The 22,718-nt window shown below is 40.0% G+C and overlaps 3 protein-coding genes across 3 annotated transcripts in view; 2 read left to right on the top strand and 1 right to left on the bottom strand.

The window, feature by feature from the left end:
• The window catches only part of LOC140233434 (SUMO-activating enzyme subunit 2-like), a 31,307-nt gene extending 26,715 nt beyond the window's left edge, over positions 1-4,592 (top strand). Inside the window, exon 18 of the mRNA XM_072313545.1 lies at positions 229-4,592. Coding sequence (XP_072169646.1) covers positions 229-569 — 341 coding nt within the window. The 3' untranslated portion in view covers positions 570-4,592. The remainder of the gene's footprint in view (positions 1-228) is intronic.
• A 1,944-nt stretch (positions 4,593-6,536) lies between these two features.
• Positions 6,537-15,241, bottom strand: LOC140232518 (histone H3, embryonic-like). The gene is made up of 2 exons (XM_072312613.1): positions 14,857-15,241; positions 6,537-9,088 (listed from the first exon to the last, which is right to left on the bottom strand). Exons 1-2 carry the CDS (start codon positions 14,987-14,989, stop codon positions 8,811-8,813), a joined length of 411 nt encoding a protein of 136 aa, XP_072168714.1. The 5' UTR covers positions 14,990-15,241; the 3' UTR covers positions 6,537-8,810.
• A 5,564-nt stretch (positions 15,242-20,805) lies between these two features.
• Positions 20,806-22,718, top strand: part of LOC140233490 (glycine cleavage system H protein-like) — a 37,155-nt gene continuing 35,242 nt past the window's right edge. The window contains exon 1 of the mRNA XM_072313608.1: positions 20,806-21,022. Within this exon, the coding sequence (XP_072169709.1) occupies positions 20,887-21,022 (136 nt within the window). The 5' untranslated portion in view covers positions 20,806-20,886. The remainder of the gene's footprint in view (positions 21,023-22,718) is intronic.

Genomic DNA, 22,718 nt, shown 5'->3' with positions numbered 1-22,718 from the left:
GACCATGACAGAATTGTCTTGTTTGTGCTTTTCTGTTGGGTACTTGTACCATACCTGTTTCATTCTTGGAGATGATCGCAATTGCAGTACTCCAATATCAGATAAGTGTGGAAATTTTGTTGAAATATTTCTCTGTTTGGGTACTATTCTTTTTTCTGTAACTATTGTTTAATTGCTTTTATTGGAAAACCTGATTTTCCCAGAGTAACTAAAATTTTATCTATCCAGATGCTGTGGATGATGATGATGACTTGATCATTATGGAGGATGAAGATGATGATGATGCTGTGAGAGAAGCAGAGGTTGCTGCTGGCAACGGGAAGATAGAGACAACCATGGATGAGGGCGATGGAGATGCCACGTCAGTGTCTCTGAAGCGAAAGCTCCCATCAGATGTGGATGAGGTTTCGACAACAGTAGAGGGCGCTCCAAGCAGCAAAAAGGCAAGAGTCATCTCTTCCCAGTCCAACAATGATGCAGCTGATTGTGAAGATGATGATGACATTTTGGAAGTAATGGAAGGAGTGGAAGAGGACAGGATTGAGGAGGTGGTTGTTCTTGATGACTAAGATAGACTGGAAATCAGCTGTAGGTCTCTTGATGGAATGCATGAATGCTTTTTTCCCACCTCTTGCAGAACCAAACCATATTTTCTCATAGATATCAAAACTGTGTTGATCTGTCTTTATTCAATAGGAATTTCCTTCTCACCAGTGCAACAACATGGTGTATCTGGTTATTGCCATTTTACAGTGGCAGACGTGAAGAAAAGATGTTTACATCAGTCAGATTGAGTGCATTATCATTGGCAAAAATTGATGGCATCACATTGAATATGACAGTTCATCATAATACTTCAACAAAGTGTCCTTTATGTGGACTAGATGAACAAATTCTTGGTTAAGATTTAATCACATGTGGGGGGGGGGGGAGGCAAAATGAGCTCTCTCAACATTTTTCGCAATGATTTTAATACACTTTTTTTTCCTGAAATTTCATGACTTTTTTCCGTGACTAACCTATATAGGGTTAAAAGAAAGATGACAATTTTAGCAAGTGGAAGTAGCTTGAGCAAGGTACTTACATCTCTGACGTTAGTTTTAAGTGTTATGTTGGCAAGTTTATTGACGTATGCCTTACGTACCTCTGAACTTCTTTTTATGTAGTGCTAAATTGAACCATGTAAGTCTTATGTTAAATGTGTGTAATCTTGTGGAAAGAATGTTTTCATGCATGTTAACTTATTGTGTTTTGTTGTTAGATTTGTAGTACTTATGCTGTAAATTGCTAAAGAATGTAAATTTTGTACGATTGATATGAGCATTATGTCTGATAAATACTTTCTGGGTATGGTAAGAATCATACTAACAACAAGACCTTGCCTGGTTATCGTTTTCTGCTTTTTCATGCCCTGTTCTTATTTCAGTGTGTCTGTGTTTGTTTGGACTATTGTTTGACCCCCGAAAAGGCCAAGGATGCACACTTTGAAAACATAAGATAATTCAGGAATCATGTGATGGAGTACAATCAACTTTTATTCATAGTATTGGTTGGAATGGGGCTGCAGGTTTCTGACTTTTTTTCTTTCTTTTTTAGATAATGAGAAACCTCTTATGAAATATGAAAGAGCATATAATTCTTAGAGGAATTTATTTGTTGAAAATTGATTTTGAAATGGCCGAGATATCCAAAACAAAGCAATTCTAATAAAAGGTGGGGCCCACCTATTATGAGGATCGCTTTGTTTTACTTTGTTTTTGGATATCTAAGCATTTCTAAACCTATTTTCATCAAATAAACTTTTCCTCTAAGAATTGTATGTTCTTTAACATTTCATAGAGTAGTTACAAAGTACCTTGCAAAAAGTCAGCTAATACTATGTCATCCCTTTTATCATTTTGCCAATTCACAGGTTTTAATGATTGGCAGAACTTCAGATAGTCAAACTTTGAAATTTGTGAAACTCTTAAATCAAGGTTTTAGAATAAGATGAAGATGGTATTTAACAAAATTCAGTCTAACATATTACATTTCAAAATCATAGCAGGACTATGTAATGCCATTACTTCTGAATAAATCTGGTGAAGGACAACAGCATGTGTCAAATTTCTAATGTGTGATACAGTGGACTCCCGTTATGATAAAGTCCTCGGGACGGGCAGTTCTCTTTCGTTTTATCTAAATTTCGTTATAACCGAATAAATTAACAATGAAAATAAATGTTGCGGCCTGAATTTTTACTTTGCTGTAACATGGACCTAATATACAAGGACATTCATTGTGTCGTTAATTAATTCATGCACCTGTACATCTCAAAAGCGCCACAAAGACATTTTTAACATGCTTCACTGCTTTGATCCCATGATCGTCACCACCAGCAAGCCGGGAGAAGAACAAGACTGAGATTCGAGAAATCTAAAGCTATATGTGCAAAAGAAAATAAATCACAAAAATCAAGGAAAGTCAATGTGCAGTTGTGGTGTATGTTAGGAAATCATGCCTTAAACAATTTCGCTTGGGAGAATCAGGCAGTTTTTAAAAGAAAGCTAACATTTTGGCAGAATGATTGTCATTTGTGATCTCAATATTTTACTTCTCCGCATTATTCCAGAGCAAAAAGGGATGGTAATGGTAGAGAACAGGTCTATCTTGACATTAGGCAAGGTCTTATGCGTCTGTGAAAATGTGCGAATCAACAATTACCCATCTTTTAACACAAATTTGTCATGTTCTCAGATTTTGCTGCTCCTCATCATCTGTATTTATTCAAAGACATTTCCGTCTGAAAAAGGCAAATCAGCGAAACAAGACTGAAATGAGGGAAACGATTCATTTGTTAGTGATGATACACATACATGATCACACAATCATTGTCCAGACACCTGAATGCACCAATTAAGATGCACATAATCAGGTGGCGGTGGTGATGATGGGATCAAAGAAACACCTCTGTTCATAGTCCATGTTTAGTAGGTCCATGTTTGTAACCAGAATTTCGTTATAACACAAGAGTGCACTGTAATAGAAGATTGTTTTGCTGGAATTTGATCTACTCTGGTACCTGGTACTGATTTATTGCCACTTGGTCTAATATCAGATGATCTACTTTCTAGTTCGTCTAACACTACTGCGGCTTAATTCATTTGGTCTATTATCAATTTCATCAAATGCGTGTTTGGTCCAATCCTTACTTGGTCTAATGCCCAGCTTTGCTAATTATCGTTTCGTCTAATTACCAGGTGGTCTAATTCTAATTTTGTGTCCTTGGATTTTTTTTCCCACTGAGCCCAGTAAATTGTGGGTGTTGGACCAAATGGGCATAGCCCATGTGGAAGTAGATGATCTGGTAATGAGGCTAAGTGGCAATTGGACTAAATGTTCATTAGACGAACTGGTAGTAGCCGAAACAGGATTAGACCATGTAGACCATGAGACCAAACAGCTAATGGACGAAGTGGGAGTAGACCAAGTAATCGATCACCATGATGAATACTGATAAGACTACATTGTATCTTAAAAGATTTTTAAAGCTAAGCATGTATTTAAGGTTATGGAAAATTTCAAGGTTTTTTGCTCTAACTTCAAAAAATGTAACCAGTCAAGATACTGGAATAATGGTGAAAATGCGTTATGCAGATTTAATGGCCGCTGGGGCTGAAAGAATAGAAGCCAAGTGTCAAGGTGGTACATGAGATCAAACTTTTTAGCCCAAATGGAAAAAATAAAGTTAAACTTACAGGTAAGCCAAGTCAAGACTTGGTAAATTGAAATGAAGACAGATGCAGAGGAGACAATTCTCTTGTTTGTTTCCATTCCATTTTTTCCCTTGTCAATGGGGAGGAAAATCATGTGCTGACCAGTGATTGCATCATACAGTACAACTCACCATTCTGTATTACACCTTTGCCCATTTCTATGGCTAGTGGTTGTCGCATCTTTCTCATCATGAAAATAAAGCTGACAGATGTAAGATGTAGACTTTCTTTTTCTCTGTGTTAATGTCTTAAGAGAGGCATCCTCTTGTGTTCATGTGTCAACTGACACTTTGTGAGAGTAAAATGTTTTAACCTCGTCATTGTTACTGTAATGAATTCAGACAGAACATACAGATTATTTATGTATTCTGATTTCAGATGCCAAAAGATGATCCAAGTTTCATTCATATTAATCTAACATAAGTTATATATTGCCCTAGTGGAGCATTTTTAAGCAAGTCGAAGCTCTCTGTTACTTTGAATATACCAGGGATCAAGTTGCAAGTAAAAGTAGTCAAAGATTGAAGTACATTGTATTGTAAACTTTCCATAGCCCTTGTACCCTATTTAAGGTTTCCTGTGTTCCCGATCATGTGTCCATGTGAAGTCGGGGGTTTTGTTTATTCTAGGTTTATCTGTTTGTCATGAAACTTATTTTGAACCTGTACATTTGAAATTATTGTTTTTTATATTCCATACCTCAGACAGGTTGATGCAATTTATGTGCTGATAACGAATCCATTTCTTGTACATTTACCTGGATTGCTTGCCCACACAATGGAGTTTGATGGCGTAATTGTACATGTTTCAGAATAAAACTCAAGACTTGCTAAGAAAAAAAAGGAAAATTCTCATGCAAAGTGCATTTAGCTTAAAATTAGAGCTTTTCTGTTGTGTCGTGTGTGTGTTTGTGTATGCATGTGTGCGTGCACCGAGGGGGGGGGGGGGGGGGGGATGGGGTTACCTGCCTGGAATGAATCACTTTTTTTACAGCATAGCCAACTGTAAGTGTTGTTTTAGCTGATTTGTGGCCCGAGATTTAGCTCAAGGGAAAAGTTTGATACTTTATTGTACAATTACTGTAAAAACTGTATCGATTCTAAACGTGCATTTTACTCTCATTTAGAGTTTTCAAATGATTGCTTGAATGTCGTTTAAGATTGACAATGTAAATCTCGTCACACCGTCACACACACACACACACACACACACACACACACACACACACACACACACACACACACACACACACACACACACACACACACACACACACACACACACACACACACACACACACACACACACACACACACACACACACACACACACACACACACACACACACACACACACACACACACACACACACACACACACACACACACACACACACACACACACACACACAACCCCCATCTGAAAATGACTGGCAGCCTTCACATGTCACACACGTCTGCCAAACATTTTTGGCATACCCTACCCCTTTTTGATCGGGGAAATGGATAACTCTTGACGAACTTTTGAAATGCGATTGCTGCAAACTGGATTTAATGTCAAGGCAAGTCTTTATTACAAAAATTCAAAAAATTCAACATCACTGAAATAAAATCACAACAATAATGAAGACATTAACACTACATTACAGCCAGATTAAAATATCCTCGCCATTTGCTATTGCATTGTACCATGAATATAGATTCTAAATACAATGTACTCTTTTGTGATACCCTAAGGGTTGGTTTTGTTGAACGAGAGTCGCAGTTGCAAGCTTCCCACAAGATGTTCAGTCTATTATTTGCTTCATTCGACTAAACACCTTTGTACTTCCATTATTGACATCGTGACTACTGGACAATCAGGCAATTGAAAAATTTGCCTAAATCTCGTGGCGCGCTTGATGTATGATAGCACTAGATGAGGTGTATGCTTAGTTTCACAGATGTAAATGCTTCCATCTACGTTAACATAAGGAAGAGGGCAAATCGAATAGAGGAAACGGCAATCCAGAATTGTAGATCTCTGTGTTTCAACTCCATTTCATATTGTTGTACTTGTATTTGAATCTATTTTCCGTCGAAAACAAAACTCTCTTCATTGATATGTCGTTTGTAGATCCAAGATGGCAATACAGATTTATAAAGCAATTAGGTCAAGCCTATCCTTTGGTAACTGACAGCGCGATCTGACTTAGCAAAACCGCGTGTCGGCGTGTAGCTATCGTCAACAAGCTAACCGATGTGGACGATGCACAAAACGACATATGACGAAACAAAAGCACCACACGCAAAATCCATGACAGTTAAAATAGACGTGATGTTCTTACTTATTCATCAAGTTCATCATACAGAGCGAAATACTGAATAGCCAACGAGTCAGAGCGCCAACCCACTGCCTTCGAGATGAAATAATTCACATACATAGCACATCTAGTTCTGTGATCAGTAGGGTTGCGATTCTATATAGAATGCAATGTACCAAGGTAACGGTTAGAAAGAGAACTCATCGTCAACTGTCATCGGCAAAGAGAGGTTTTTAGCTCGAAATATGTATATAAAGGAGTTTCAAGAAGTCACAACTGTCTTGTTTCTTTTGAACCCATGTTCGATGCCGCCACTCAAAAATATCTGAAGTATGTGCCAATTAAACTGGATTTGCCTCATAGGTAGGAATACAAATGATTCATGTTTTATTGCATTATGATCAGCCCCTCACGAAGGAAGATGTTATGATGGCAATTAATTTTCACCATACATAATCGTTAAGACAATGAGATGCGCGAATAAAATTGCCCAAGTATTGATGAAATCAAAATCAAAATTACTCGACTGGGCATGTCTATCTGGGCACTAATCCGACATACTAGTATTGATTTATAAAGAGCTATACTCGAAGATTATACTTGACTCCAGTTTTATTTGTCGACATTAAGCGGAAAAGTGATGAAATCGACACTCCAGAAGGGCCGGGTTACGGTTTCAAAGACTTTCTAAACATACATCTCTGATTTCACTCTTGTCGACATTACTGCATGGACGGGACTGACCTTTGTTTCATGTTTTATTATTACAGGAAATTTCATCTCATCTAAAAATGGAACTTCATTCAAAATGAATCTTCAGATTGTTCAGAAAATGGCGGCTTCAAACATCTAACATCAAAGGCACAACTGCACCTGTGGGATATGCATCCATAAGAAACTGACAGCTGTTTGAATAGTTATAGCCACTCGAAACTCCAGCTCCTTGGAAAGATTATATTAAAACCCAAGCGTGGCGATAACCCTTCACTGTATTTCCACATTTGAGCTTTTCATCTTGTTGATTAGATTGGCACGAAAGCGCTATGCTCACGCAATAAAAGTGGTCATTAGTGAATGGACTCTCTGAGAGAAAAAAAAAAAAAACATGCAACATTTACATACAGTTTACGAATGCTTCCTCTGATTAAAGGTACATGTATTAGTTTAAAACATTCTGGTAGCTAGAATACGAAGCACCGTGCATTCTTGTACCTGTCAGCGAAAACGCATCTGGAAAGGAGCTATTACATTGAAATAGATGTGTAATACACCTGTATGTGTTCCAAGTTCAAACCAAATTCCTAGGGTCCTACACCTGCACGAGCTTGGCTAATGTTTCTTCAAATTTGCAGCGATTTGATTATGGGAAGAGAGTGATTTTCCACATGAAAGCTCGGATTTGATGTCCACTATAAGCAAATTCGTAATTATCTCCTGTGCACATTTCAGAAAATGACCTTTCTTTTTTTCTCTCAATAACTATTGGTTAGACAGTTCACTGTTATCAAAGCGACATTATCATATGCATTTAAGTTTGCCCGATGTAAGAATGTATGTTCAAAGGATGAATTTCCGTTGACCATGCAGGTGCCTAGAATGGCCCGGCGCCAATTAACACGTGGGGAAACACCCTTTTTCATTGAATAAATTTTGTATTGCCAAGTAATAAGCTTTAATTAACACAGTTGCCGTCAAGTGGAGGTTCAAGAGATGGACTCACATTCTCGAATTATTCCCTTTGAACCCATGTTCAAAATCGCAATATAAAAATAAAATAGTTGAAATATGTGGCAAACTGGATCAGCCTCACAAGTAGTAAGACTTCGCAATTCATCCCCCCCCCCTCAAAAAAAAAAAAAAAAAAAGTCTGAAACGTCCACTTTTTCTACAGGATGAATCTTAGTAATAAGCCTCAAAATGAAGAAAATAAAAAGGAAATCAAATGCGCACTACTCCATTGTGTAACTCAAAATGTTTGAATTATACCGGTGTATGAAACGCTGAAAGTTGCGAGTACGCTGAATCACTTAGCACGTCGCGATCCCGAGGCGCGATGTCAAAAAGTGGCGTCACTCAATGCTATAACGTCCGTGAAAGTTTGAGGAAAATCACACAATCCGTTCCAAAGTTATATGCATTTTAAATTTTATGGTATAGCTTTGGTTTAGACGGGGATTCAGGTTTTAACTTCTTCTCTTTTTTTTTTTTTTTTTTTGCGAGATGATTAGAAACCACTTATAAGAATATTAAAGAGCATACGATTCTAAGAGGAATTAAAAGTTCATCCGGCTTTGGAATGGCCGAAATATCCAAAAACAAAGATTCTAATAAAAGGTGGGTCTCATCTTTTATTAGGACCACTTTTTTCTTTGTTTTTGGATATCTGATCTCAGCCATTTCAAAACCGATTTTCATCAAATAAACTTTTGATTCCTCTTAGTATTACACGCTCTTCAATATTCATACAGACGAAGTGGTTTCCAATTACTAGTATATCGCAAAAAGTTAAAACCTGAATACCCTTGCCGAAGGAAAGCCTTCAGAACTTTACATGAAAAACGATACTCGTAACACAAACACACAAGAACACAAATACATTGAAAAAAAACAAGAAAAGACGTCAGTTAAGCCTCAGCATAATATTTTTTAAACTTAGATCTAAATTCAAATGTTTATGTCTTTACACGATAATCTATATTAATTTTTCAAGTTGTAACCTCCAAAATCGCGACTGGATTGGCCCGTTGTCATCACTACGCCCGCTCCCCGCGGATTCGACGGGCCAGTTGAATGTCCTTCGGCATAATGGTCACTCGCTTGGCGTGGATGGCGCACAGGTTGGTGTCCTCAAAGAGGCCAACCAGGTAGGCCTCGCTGGCCTCCTGGAGTGCGAGCACGGCAGAGCTCTGGAAGCGCAGCTCGGTCTTGAAGTCCTGAGCGATCTCGCGGATTAAGCGTTGGAAGGGCAGCTTGCGAATGAGCAGCTCCGTGCTCTTCTGGTAACGTCTGATCTCGCGAAGAGCGACAGTCCCTAAAAGTGAGACGTTCAGAAAGTTTGCAGACTTGTGAACGTCAAGAGAATCGATATTGATTGTCTTCTGAGACAAAATAGATACCCGACAATCATAATTATTCAACCAATCTACTTATGAATTTATACAGTCTATAGAACTAAATTTATGCATGCAGTAAAATAAGATGCAGTTCTATAGCCTTATTACAAGCATGGCAAAGATTTCTTGGGTCCGTCACTATCACCACATCAGATTTGCCAGTTAACCATGGATCAAGAGGAACTTGATAGATTGTGGCACAACATTAAAGAGGAAATCCAGTCCAAATATAAATTAATCTGATAAGAAAGATTAAAATATTACGAGTTCAACGATATAAATTTGACCGAAATCGCACGAAAAAATAAGAAGTTATGACATTTTGAAGTTTCGCTATTTTGTGGAGAAACAGTTCTTGAACAGTCAATGTGAATATGCAAAATATGACAAGGTGAGCATGTCATTCCCTCTCAACTTAAATTTACCATTACTTTAGTTTGTACATCAAATTTTGAAATTTCCAATTTTTCATTCAAGCGCAATTATTCCAGAGGCTCAAATTGTCATATATTTTAATTATCTAACTAATCACTATTCTGAAGTTATCCAACGAGGAATAATTAACGTCATGTTTCAAACTTCACGGACAGAAACATTGAATTTTCGTCATTTTTTTTTTTTTTTTTTTTTGGTACACGATCACTGGAAAATAGTCAGGGTATGACATTGTGAGAGTCATGGGCGTAAATCCCGGGGGGGATGGGGGGGATATATCCCCCCCTGAAATGGAGGAGGGGGGGATGGCCTGTACAATCATCCCCCCCCCCTGAATTTTGAGGGGAAAAATGGAGGAAGCAGAAATGTGATTGTATCAATTTTGGCATATTGCATGACGTTTGTACGCCGGCCTTCAGACAGGTAACAGAGCTGAACAGTATTCTATCTTGTAGGAAAATGTATAATTTTCTCAAGCGCTCGCTCGCTTCGCTCGCTCGCGAAGAAAGTAACATCGACATACACTGTAAGGTATGGCTCAGGCGTTGACAACGTCAAATAGTATAGGTCTACATGTAAACATGCTATGACGCGAGTAACTGGGGACCATCTGCAAAATATGTACGAAAACATACAAACAAACAATAACAACAACTTTATCGCCATAATTGAATCCCCTCCATTTCCTGAATCATTCCTGAGAAACGACAGTGACTGATGACTCAGTCAGGATACATCTATGGGCATACCAAGGGAAGATCAGGGACGTCGAATCTATGGGGGCAAAGGGGCATTTGCCCCGCCCCAAAGGAAGTGTTTAGACAGACAAATCATTTATCCCCCAAGCAATTCCCGAGATGAGGACAAATCTCGAACTTTCTTAATGGAAAATTGTCCAAATATCGCCAGAACTATGCACCAGATCGTTGTATTGCAATCATGAACATGCAAAAAGGTCCGCTATACAGGATAAGGGATAAACTTTGTACACTTTTGACATAGAGGTATATTCCCTAATTTATCAAAGAGTGTGCAGCAGATCTTTCACTTAACAAAAGTAACCTGATATGTATAGAGGCGTCGATGGGGGGGGGGGGATGGTTCTCAAATAAAAGTGGGACAAACAAAAGCGAAAAATATAGCTACAAACGGCAGTTTTTGGAGTGTAAAATTTTAAAATTTTAAAGCTCGCTCGCTCCTCTCGCTCGCATTTAACCGCTATGCCATTCTAGTGATGTTGCTGCCAGTGATTGACAGCAGGTGCACCCGGTGCGCCCCCCTTAATTTCCAAAGCGAAAATATAGCTACAAACGACAGTTTTTAGGACTGGAAAATGTCAAAATTTTCAAGCTCACTCGCTTCGCTTGCTAGCATTTAATCAGTATGCCATTCTCCTGATGTTGCTGCCAGTAATTGCCGGCAGTTGCGCCCGGTGTGCCCCCTTAATTTCCAAAGCGAAAAAATACAGCCACAAACGGCAGTCTTTGGACTGCAAAATGTCAAAATTTTCAAGCTCGCTCGCTGCGCTCGCTCGCATTTAACCGCTATGCCATTCTCCTGATGTTGCTGCCAGTAATTGCCGGCAGTTGCACTCGGTGTGCCCCCTAAATTTCCAAAGCGAAAAAGTATAGCTACAAACGGCAGTTTTTAGACTGTAAAATGTCAAAATCTTTAAGCTCGCTCGCATTTAATCGCTATGCCATTCTCCTGATGTTGCTGCCAGTGATTGTGAGCAGGTGCGCCCCCCTTAATTTCCAAAGCGAAAAATATAGCTACAAACGGCAGTTTGGGGACTGTAAGATGTCAAATTTTTGAAGCTCGCTCGTATCGCTCGCTCGCATTTAATTATTATTCCATTCTCCTGATGTTGCTGCCAGTAATTGCCAGTAGTTTTCGCCCGGTGCGCCCCCCCCCCCCCCCTTAATTTCCAAAGCGAAAAAATACTAGTACAGCCACAAAGGACATGTGGGACTGTAAAATATCAAAATTTTCAAACTCGCTCGCTCCGCTCGCTCGCATTTAACCGCTATGCCATTCTCCTGATGTTGCTGCCAGTAATTGCCAGCAGTTGCACTCGGTGTGCCCCCTAAATTTCCAAAGCGAAAAAGTATAGCTACAAACGGCAGTTTTTAGACTGTAAAATGTCAAAATTTTTAAGCTCGCTCGCTCCGCTCGCTCGCATTTAACCGCTATGCCATTCTCCTGATGTTGCTGCCAGTGATTGACAGCAGGTGCACCCGGTGCGCCCCCCTTAATTTCCAAACCGAAAATATAGCTACAAACGACAGTTTTTAGGACTGGAAAATGTCAAAATTTTCAAGCTCACTCGCTTCGCTTGCTAGCATTTAATCAGTATGCCATTCTCCTGATGTTGCTGCCAGTAATTGCCGGCAGTTGCGCCCGGTGTGCCCCCTTAATTTCCAAAGCGAAAAAATACAGCCACAAACGGCAGTCTTTGGACTGCAAAATGTCAAAATTTTCAAGCTCGCTCGCTGCGCTCGCTCGCATTTAACCGCTATGCCATTCTCCTGATGTTGCTGCCAGTAATTGCCTCCAGTTGCACTCGGTGTGCCCCCTAAATTTCCAAAGCGAAAAAGTATAGCTACAAACGGCAGTTTTTAGACTGTAAAATGTCAAAATTTTTAAGCTCGCTCGCATTTAATCGCTATGCCATTCTCCTGATGTTGCTGCCAGTGATTGTGAGCAGGTGCGCCCCCCTTAATTTCCAAAGCGAAAAATATAGCTACAAACGGCAGTTTGGGGACTGTAAGATGTCAAATTTTTGAAGCTCGCTCGCTTCGCTCGCTCGCATTTAATTATTATTCCATTCTCCTGATGTTGCTGCCAGTAATTGCCAGCAGTTTTCGCCCGGTGCGCCCCCCCCCCTTAATTTCCAAAGCGAAAAAATACTAGTACAGCCACAAAGGACATGTGGGACTGTAAAATATCAAAATTTTCAAACTCGCTCGCTCCGCTCGCTCGCATTTAACCGCTATGCCATTCTCCTGATGTTGCTGCCAGTAATTGCCAGCAGTTGCACTCGGTGTGCCCCCTAAATTTCCAAAGCGAAAAAGTATAGCTACAAACGGCAGTTTTGAGACTGTAAAATGTCAATATTTTTAAGCTCGCTCGCTCCGCTCGCTCGCATTTAATCGCTATGCCATTCTCCTGATGTTGCTGCCAGTGATTGTGAGCAGGTGCGCCCCTCTTAATTTCCAAAGCGAAAAATATAGCTACAAACTGCAGTTTGGGGACTGTAAAATGTCAAATTTTTGAAGCTCGCTCGCTTCGCTCGCTCGCATTTAATTATTATTCAATTCTCCTGATGTTGCTGCCAGTAATTGCCAGCAGTTTTCGCCCGGTGCGCCCCCTTAATTTTCAAAGCGAAAAATATAGCTACAAACGGCAGTTTTTGGACTGGAAAATGTCAAAATTTTCAAGCTCATTCGCTTCGCTCGCTCGCATTTAATTATTATGCCATTCTCCTGATGTTGCTGCCAGTAATTGCCAGTAGGTTTCGCCCGGTGCGCCCCCCCCCCCCCTTAATTTCCAAAGCGAAAAAATACTAGTACAGCCACAAAGGACATGTGGGACTGTAAAATATCAAAATTTTCAAGCTCACTCGCTTCGCTCGCTCGCATTTAATCGTTATGCCATTCTGATGTTGGTGCCCGATTGCCGGCAGTTTGCCCGGTGTGCCCCCATAATTTCCAAAGCGAAAGAATACAGCCACAAACGGCAGTCTTTGGACTGTAAAGTGTCAAAATTTTCAAGCTCGCTCGCCCCGCTCGCTCGCATTTAACTGCTATGCCATTCTCCTGATGTTGCTGCCAGTAATTGCCAGCAGTTGCGCCTGATGCGGCCCCCCTTAATTTCCAAAGCGAAAAAGTATAGCTAAAAACGGCAGTTTTTAGACTGTAAAATGTTAAAATTTTCATGCTCGCTCGCATTTAATCGCTATGCCATTCTCCTGATGTTGCTGCCAGTGATTGACAGCAGTTGCGCCTGGTGTGCCCCCCTTAATTTCCAAAGCGAAGAATATAGCTACAAACGGCAGTTTTGGGACTGAAAAATGTCAAAATTTTCAACGCAAAGAGATTTCACCGTAGGAGGGGGAAACCCCCCTACCATACCCTCCCCCCTCGCTTGATTCGTTCCCTCACATAACCGCTCCTCCTAAGATCAAATCCTGTCTACGCCGATGATAGGCCCCATTATTTAGTAGGCCTTCACAGTGATGTCGCACAGCAAGAGCTGAAATACCACGATTTTGTCATTCAATGATATATTGTGAATATTTCATTTTCTTATTGTTTTTTTAAAGAAAAGAAAACAAAATTTTCACCACAAGTGAGCACCAGATCGCTGAATTTCAGGTCTGAAAATGCAAAATCTTCCTCGTGTGGGAGAGGGATACCCCCACCCCCCCCCCCATACACACCCTTCCCCCGTTCGGTCGTTCCGCTCCCTCTCACAAGATATTTCCAAAAGAAAAATGTTTTCATACTTTTAAGGTCTGATTTTCCGCCGAAAGTCGTCTGACAAGCAAAACAAAAAACAAAGCAACAAGAATTAACAAAAAGTCTTTATGTTGTTGCTGCCACTTTTCTCCCACTTTATATTTCATGCAAAAGAGTGGGGCATCCGATCCCTGTAAAGTGTGTGTGTGTGTGGGGGGGGGGGAGGGGGCACAAAGCTTCTCTTCCCCCACCCCCCACCCCCCCCCCCCCAAAAAAAAAAAAAAAAAAAGGCTGCGCCGGTCCGGTTATGGGCTTGTAATCGTGGTGATGGTGACCATCCCCCCCACTCCTCAGTATGGATTTACGCCGTTGGTGAGAGTATGACATTGTTAGCTCACTCATTTGCATATTCATACCCACTGTAAATTTAGATCCTACAAGAACTGTTTTTGAGAATTTATCAAAACTTCAAAATTTCATAACTTCCTTATTTTCCATCCGATTTCAGTCAAATTTTTACTGTTAAACTCTAAAATTTTACTCTTTTCATCAGACTTACTTATATTTGGACTGGATTTCCGCTTTAAGGGATGTCGGCAAAGGGCAGGATTCGAATTCGTTTTTGTGTTGTTTTTTCGGAGGGGGGGGGGGGTCTGTGTCGCTCTGCTCACACAATGTTAATTTCTATTAACAAGGCAATGAAGAAAAATAGGTCTAAGGGTGTTAAAGGGATTCATCTATCTTCTCATTGATGATCACACAGCAACTAAAATTGTGTATCATGCACATACCTGGTCTGAAGCGATGTGGTTTCTTGACCCCGCCCGTAGCTGGAGCGCTTTTCCTTGCCGCCTTGGTGGCTAGCTGCTTGCGGGGCGCTTTCCCTCCTGTTGATTTCCTTGCTGTTTGCTTGGTACGCGCCATTGATGAAGAATTTCTTTTCGTGATGAATTCTGCAAAACTTGATAAACTGGTTTGGTTATTGATTGCGTGAAAATGTCAAATGGAATAACAATCACGTGATTTAGCAGACTCAAGGTTCAAGACTTGAAGGTCAGTCAAACTCATAAGGAAAGCAAAACGAAACTGTACTGGTAGCCTTCTCAAACTTTTTTCAGAAAATGGGACCAAAGGTTTCGATGGTATGCTATTGGTGAAAACATCCTAAATGAACCCCGCCCATGAAATACCATTTTATATGTCATTGGACACTGACTTTTGATGCGCACGCACTCTCACAGAAACATCTTCTTTAGGCTGCGTTCACATAGAAGTATTCGGTATTCGCTATTCGGTATTCGCTATTCGGGCCCCGAATACACCATCACCCGCACCGTCAACTCACCATCCCATGCAGTGAGGATTTCTTCCTCCTACATCCTAGCAAATCTTATTAACAATTTCTAAACTGCATCAGAATGTCAGTCTACATGCTTATTTTTGCTAAAGGGCAAATCCAGACCAAAATTGTCATTATTTCATAAACGAGAGACGGTATACGCTGCAAGAAAATCGAACAAGTTCGATTCCCACTTTGCTATACTTTTCGCAGCTATTCGGTACTTTCGAATAGTGCCCTCCTATGTGAACCGGTGTGAGGAAATCCTATCGTTCGATTCAAGCTATTCGCGTGCCCTCGAAAAACGAGCCCGAATACTCGAATAGTATACTTCTATGTGAACGCAGCCTTATGCGGATATTATTTAACAATGGTTCTTTGGCGAAAGGCAGTATAATAATAGGCCCTACTATGCAACGTATGCAAATTTCTTGCCCGTCAATCTTATCCTGGAATGCAAATCACGGGAACAAACTTCAAGCGCTGTACTGGCTCGAGCATTATGTTGGAGGGCTTGTTAGGCCTTTTGGAAATGCGTTTCTGGTTTTCTTTTCTACGCATCACCAGTTCGCATTCCTCAAGTTTTGTATCCCATGCAGGTGCGTCATGGTGAAAGGTTCATTCCACATCTATAATGAGGCCTATTTCACTGACTGACCGATGTCACCGATGCATTGAGTATGTTGGAATTCGTTAATTTGTTTGGACCTACATCAAGTGGTTAACGCATCCCGACTTTCGTTTTCTTCTAGTCACCGAGCATACTTATATCATTCCATGCAAATTTTATGCAGACCGGTTTACTAACATATTCAAATGTATGAACGTTTTATGACGTAATAAAGAGCCATTCTAACAACCTGTACGTCAACCTTACACTTTTCAGTACTTGGAATCCAGTTTGCATATTTTAGCTGTTGCTGTGTTGGGCCATGGACCTAGACAGGGACATTCATCGTGCCTCTGTCTATGTCAAAAGTGTCACAAAAACATTTTAATCATTCTTCTCTGCTTTGATATTATCATGATCTCCGCCACCGGCAAGACAGAGCTGCACAACACAACGCAGCTTTTGAAATTATAAAACAAAATAATATGCAAAAGAAAATAACTGTTTGAAGACCGTGTCACACTATTCCGGGCAAGCTACGCAGGCTTGTTGCGAGGAGGGATTTTCCAGCACGCAGGAGAATTTTCCGCGGGCGGACAAGAATGTTTGCGAGCTTCGCACTTGTTTCTTACCTGCTAGACGCGTGCTACTTACCTTCTACTTGCGTGTATTCCGTGTGACGTGCGTGAGAGCTTTGAAACCGATCCGTTTTCTGTTACGTGCGACTTACGGGTACTGAGAAGTACCTGCGTTGGAGTTGCCTGCGAGGTGCTGCCGGTAAGGGTCTCCTCAGTGGAGATATAATAGTATGCTTGCTAAGGGCGAAAAAGGGGTAATCGCTGCATTTTTTAGTACATAAATGTCCTATTTAGCACACGTGTTCCTCTGTACAATTGGAATTTTTTCATCTAAAGAGACAATCTGTACCTATGCAAATAAACCTTAATTTGCATAATTTATGCAAAAATACATATAAAAATAATTTCAAAATATATGTGCATCCAGCGGAAATAACTAATTTGGTAGAAGTATTCTATAGAGTATGAGGAAACAATTCCTGCCAAAATTGATTTTATACCTATGTAAATAAACATAAAATTTGCATAATTACGCAATTTATTGTGCAAAAATCTGCATTTTTGAAAGAATTTCTCAACTATTAAGCACTGGATCTTGTAATACAAAATTTGAACCTGGGATGGATGTTCCTTGGGTCAAAAGTAAATGATTCATCTGAAGAGACAAACTGTCTCTATGCAAACAACCTGTTATTTGCATAATATGCATATCAATACCTACACGCGTCTGCAGAACAAACAAAAAGCCTTAATGAAGCTTTAATGAAACTCCCCTCAAATCTCATCCTAGATAGATATAACCCGTTAGAAACACTTTATGAAACAAAATGAGAAAGAATTTGAATAATTGAACCATCATTACCAGCTAATTTACATAATTACTAAAGAAAGTAAAGTAAAAACATTATTTTTAACATTTTTCTTACAGTCAAAGAACTGCATTTTATAATGAAAGCTACGGAAGTAGTATGCATTTCCTTTAGTCAAAAGGAAATGGTTTTGTAATATCAAAACACTATTTGTCTATATGCAAATACCACCTAATTAGCATATTGTGCATATCAATACCCAAATGTACCAGAAGTCAATGGTCAAGGTCGACTTAAGAAATTGTATCAGTTTACGCGATAACTCAAGACTGGATTATGTAAATTTCCCCAAACCTGGTCCAAAGATGACGTATGATGGGGCAAGTGATTAAGTAGTTCAAGATCAATGCTAAATTTCAATATTTTCCCCATATCTATGCAACGTCTGACGGTACTTTCTTCAAACTTACTGACTGCATACAATGTACTACCAAAATAAGATTCTCCAGAGAGTTTCAGGTCAAGAGGTCAAAGGTCAAAGTTCAGGTGAAAATGTTAAAATTTCACTTTTTTTTTCTCTGAATCTCGCAAATGGTTCAAGGTGTCTTCATGGAACTTGGTACTGGCAGGGATTTTCTAGGGAATTTAGGGGTCATTTGTCAAAGGTGAGGGGTCAAAGATCAAGGTCAATTGGGCTCTCAAAATTTCACTGTTTCCCTCATGTTTTTACAATGCTGTAGGATTTTTCTTGAAACTTCATATATACATGTATTTCCTAATGGATATTCTCTGGGAAATTTACTGCCAAAATTTCAAAGCTCTGATGGAAGTGCTATATTTCACTCTTTCTTTCATATCTTGAATGTGAATCAAGGCATCATGAAACTTAGTACATAATGTGTGCATGTTCTACCGGACAGTGATACCTTTGTTGATTATCGAAAAAATGTTAAGCCCTCCCCTCTCAAGTGTTTTTGTTTCCTCTTGATAAGTAGGAAAGGACATGAAATTCAGTGACATGGTATAGTCATCACCATCATTACATTTAATGTATGGGTCGCATGGAAGTTAATTTTGATGCACACATGTATAACCTCTGACATTCTTACCTTTTACATTTTTACCTGTGTATTTCTTTTAATTTAACCTCTGACATCTTTACACTAAACCAGTTAACATGATTATTTTTTGGAAAAAGCTTCAATATCATGTAGGTCATGATCATCAGTATTCTATGCAGGTACAGTATTAGCTGATATGTGGTGGAATATAACATTCTTTGGACCGCCAGGGAGTTACATTTTCCCAAGGGAAAACAATCACAACCAGGGAGAATATGACATTTACGATTCTCGTAAACAGTAGCCTGTGACGATCTGTTGACAAATCACATCCTAGTAATTGTAAAAGCCATCGAATATACTCTTTTATGGCTATGAACATATTATTTCTGCTTTGATTTATGGTTGAAATTGACTGATTTTAAGTCAGAGACTGAGATTATTCGACTTAAAGTATAACATCTCCTTTATTGTTCACATGACAAGTTTTGCATATTATTGCCTTATCAAAATGTTATTGTTTATAAATTTCCTAGCATAGTTTCCATGCCATAGTAGCTCATAGTATACTGAGTTAATTTTTTTTTTCCAGAAACAGACTTTGTTTCTAACTCAGGCTTGTAAGTTCTTAATGTGTGCAGATACCCTTACATCCACATAATTTGCACAAATTTATAATCAGTATGATGTAAAAAGCCTCTTATTCGCTTGATTGCCTACAAAATACAATGAAAATCAGAATTCACACTTTCACTATGGTAGTGTTTTTTGTAATAATTTTCTAACCATGACCTCAGTTGTGTACTGTTTGCAAGGGAAAAACAATCCTTTTGTAAGCAATATTGTTCCGATTTGCACCTGTTCATAATTATGTAGGCCCTACTGTTAGATTTGCATAATCATATTTTAAGAGTGTCACTATCGATTGCTATTTTTCCCACCCTGCAAAGCATTTATGCAATGAGGGAAAATCGATAGCAAAAATCATTTCACAGATCAATATGGTTTGAAATTTCACGTCTGATGTACTTATTTACATTTTATACATAAAATGCCTAAGTTAATTAAATAATATGGAAACAATTTAAGCAACTGAAAAGTGTTGCTGTGAGAATATTATTCTATTAGCTTTTTGGATATTAAGTTCAAAGCGATTTAAGACATTGTCACATTAAGGCTTTTTGTTTGTTCTGATTATCTGTGGATGTGTAGGTATTGATATGCATATTATGCAAATAACAGGTTGTTTGCATAGAGACAGTTTGTCTCTTCAGATGAATCATTTACTTTTGACACAAGGAACATCCATCCCAGGTTCAAACTTTGTATTACAATATCCAGTGCTTAATAGTTTAGAAATTCTCTCAAAAATGCAGATTTTTGCACAATAAATTGCATAATTATGCAAATTTTATGTTTATTTACATAGGTATGAAATCAATTTTTGCAGGAATTGTTTCCACTTACTCTATAGAATACTACCAAATTAGGTATTTCTGCTGGATGCACATATATTTTTTTTTATAATTTTTATATGTATTTCGGCATAAATTATGCAAATTAAGGCTTTAATATTTGCATAGATACAGAGTGTCTCTTTAGATGAAAATTTTTCAATTGCCCTAGGGAACATCTGTGCCAAGTAGGACATTTGTACTAAAAAATGCAGCGTTTGCCCCCTTAGCAAGTCTACTAATAGTGACAATGATGGAAGACTAGCCAATTTTGGGAGCTATAGATATATAGGCCTGTACAACACTCCCACAGTCCGGGATTTCGGGTAGTACACGTGTATTATTGTACACTAGAATCTGATCCAGGGTAGGGTTACCCAGGGAGGGGAGGAGGGGTTCGGGTAGTCATACATGTATTGTATTATTGTCAAGGGTAGGGTTACCCCAGGGAGGCGGTATTCCCCCAAATCAGGGCAATAAGCATACCCCCACTCCCCCCTCTCCCCCCCCCCCCCCCCCCCCCCGTTCAGGTTACTAGTAATAAGAGCACTCGGGTTGGGGGTAGGTTTAGGGTTAGAGTTTGGGTTAGGAGTAGGAGTAGGTTCAGGATTAGGATTAGGGTTAGAGTCAGGGGAAGGGTCCAGGGGGTAAAGGTTGCCCTAGACCAGGGAGGCTCTCTCTTCCACCTTCCCTGCCTAGAACCGGGATCCGGATTCCCACTCATTGCCTACCCCATACCACCCCACCCCAACACCGTGTCTGCCGTATTTACCCTGGCCTGACATGTCGGCGCCACAGTAGCAGCGAGCGCAGCTTACATTCAGCTCAGAGCTCGCGGGACGTAGCCCTAGGCTAGCTAACGTTAGTTGTTGTGCTAGTTTTAGCAGTGCATGCATGTGGGGGTGCTCAGTTTATCAAACTGTCTGCCATTTCATTCTCTGAATTTCCCTGTAACGACTTACGGACTAACATGGCTGCAACGCTAGCAAGATTTGTCACGTCTCAGCTTAAACCAGCAATTACGGTCTTTCAGAAATGCAGGCATCTCCACCCGTCGTCTGCCATAATCAGACGATCTTTTGCAGGTAGTTCAACACTGTTTGATGGTAAGTCTCTGACCCTGTTCAATGTTATACTTGTGCTTAACTACACGCAGCCGCTGCGCCGACAGCGGCTGCGTGTAGCTAACTTGTGCTGTGGTAGCAGCACTCGTACATGCGCCCACATATTCCATGTCGTGTTGTGTCAGAAATCAGAAGTTATGGTGAAATAAATGTGCATATAAAATGTATCGGCTCTCTCTTATGGCGATTGCCCCTCCACTGTGTATGGTTGAGGGGTCTAGATATCGCGCACGAAAATTTGTGATGCTCTTATAATAGAAATTATTCCACAATCGTACCTGAATTTCTCAATAAATATCACGAAAATGCAGAAAAATCACCTCCCAGAATCTCCTGATGATACGATGACGGAGTACTAGGTGCGCTGTCGCCGTTTGTATGTCGGACTTAATTTTATGCGTCACTTTCTTGGGGTATGTAAAGGTCGCGCAGCTGCCCTATGTAGTTTCATGCGTGAAAGTGTCTGCCCCTCTCTGCGGCTGTAACGTGCTTCGGCTTTTGTAGAATATTATAAACGATCGATCGAACAAATTACAAATTCTATCGGCTACGATCGTACGAACGAGACAAGCGAGACGACACGTCTAGGCTACAACATCCTAAAAAAAAGATTTTAAGCTAAGGTAGGTAAATTACAAGGTAAAAAATTGGAAATTTAGTGAAAAATTTGTTCGAAAAAATTGGAAATTTAGTGAAAAATTTGTTTGAAATCAAAATTTCTTACAGTCTGCTTCCTTCTCATGTTTAGCAGTTGTCAGGTATGTTTATTCCATGGGCGTATCGCCAAATTTTGCGCTTAGTCCTACGCGTAATATTGCTTGCTATACCACTGGCACTACGGTTTGGACTCCCACCGTTCACGAGCGATGACGTCATGTCTCGCTCAGCGCACTGCACGCACCATGCCGTTGATCCCTACCATATAGCAGACGACGGCAAGCTAGTATCGGTTGATGATCGGCTTGCTATCGCTTTCAACTATGAAAGGTTTTCCCTCATTGGTCGGCTTGCTCTCCCACAATGCCTTCCGAAAATGACATCATCGTTTTCTTCCATTCATAAGCTTTACGTTGATACCAAGTACACCTCCGTGGCTTATTGGAAAACGACGGAGATTTTCCGTATAATTTCGCCCTTTATTATGGAATTTTCCGGCAATCTGTGCCAGGAATATGTCATCAAAGGAGTAGTTTTGGTCATTCATGCAATTTTTTTTCATCCTCGTATTTTTTGATGGATTCTAGAGCGATTTATCTGTGTTTTGATACTACCTTTACCGTGTGCGAGTATGTGCAATGTATGTGCGAGGATGTTTGAAGTGCATAGATCAATGTTGATAATGTTAGATTTCCGTAGCGAGCGACCTACCCGATACCAGCGGTGCGCTGCGAGGCTGTTTGGGTACATACAAACGGGTTAGGAGAGCGGGATAGCATGCAGTGACTACACGCGCTGTGCATGCTAGCGATGCAGCAAGCGAGACACAGTGCTCACAATACACATGGCCAATGCAGTCGCGGCTCAGCCAATCAGCAACGAGGTAAGACCTGGCAAGCGCATTGCGGAGCGGAGAGAGCCCTAGAGAGAAGAGGCCAAGATATTTTTAGCTCTCTCATTGCTGCGATTGCACAGCCGATTCGATATTCTGTACACTATCGGGAGTTGAGTGGTGGAGCGG

Source organism: Diadema setosum, chromosome 9 (assembly GCF_964275005.1).
Source record: "Diadema setosum chromosome 9, eeDiaSeto1, whole genome shotgun sequence".
NCBI lineage: Eukaryota > Metazoa > Echinodermata > Echinoidea > Diadematoida > Diadematidae > Diadema > Diadema setosum.
Note: the sequence above shows the minus strand (reverse complement) of the source record. Positions and strands in the feature narration are given on the sequence as shown.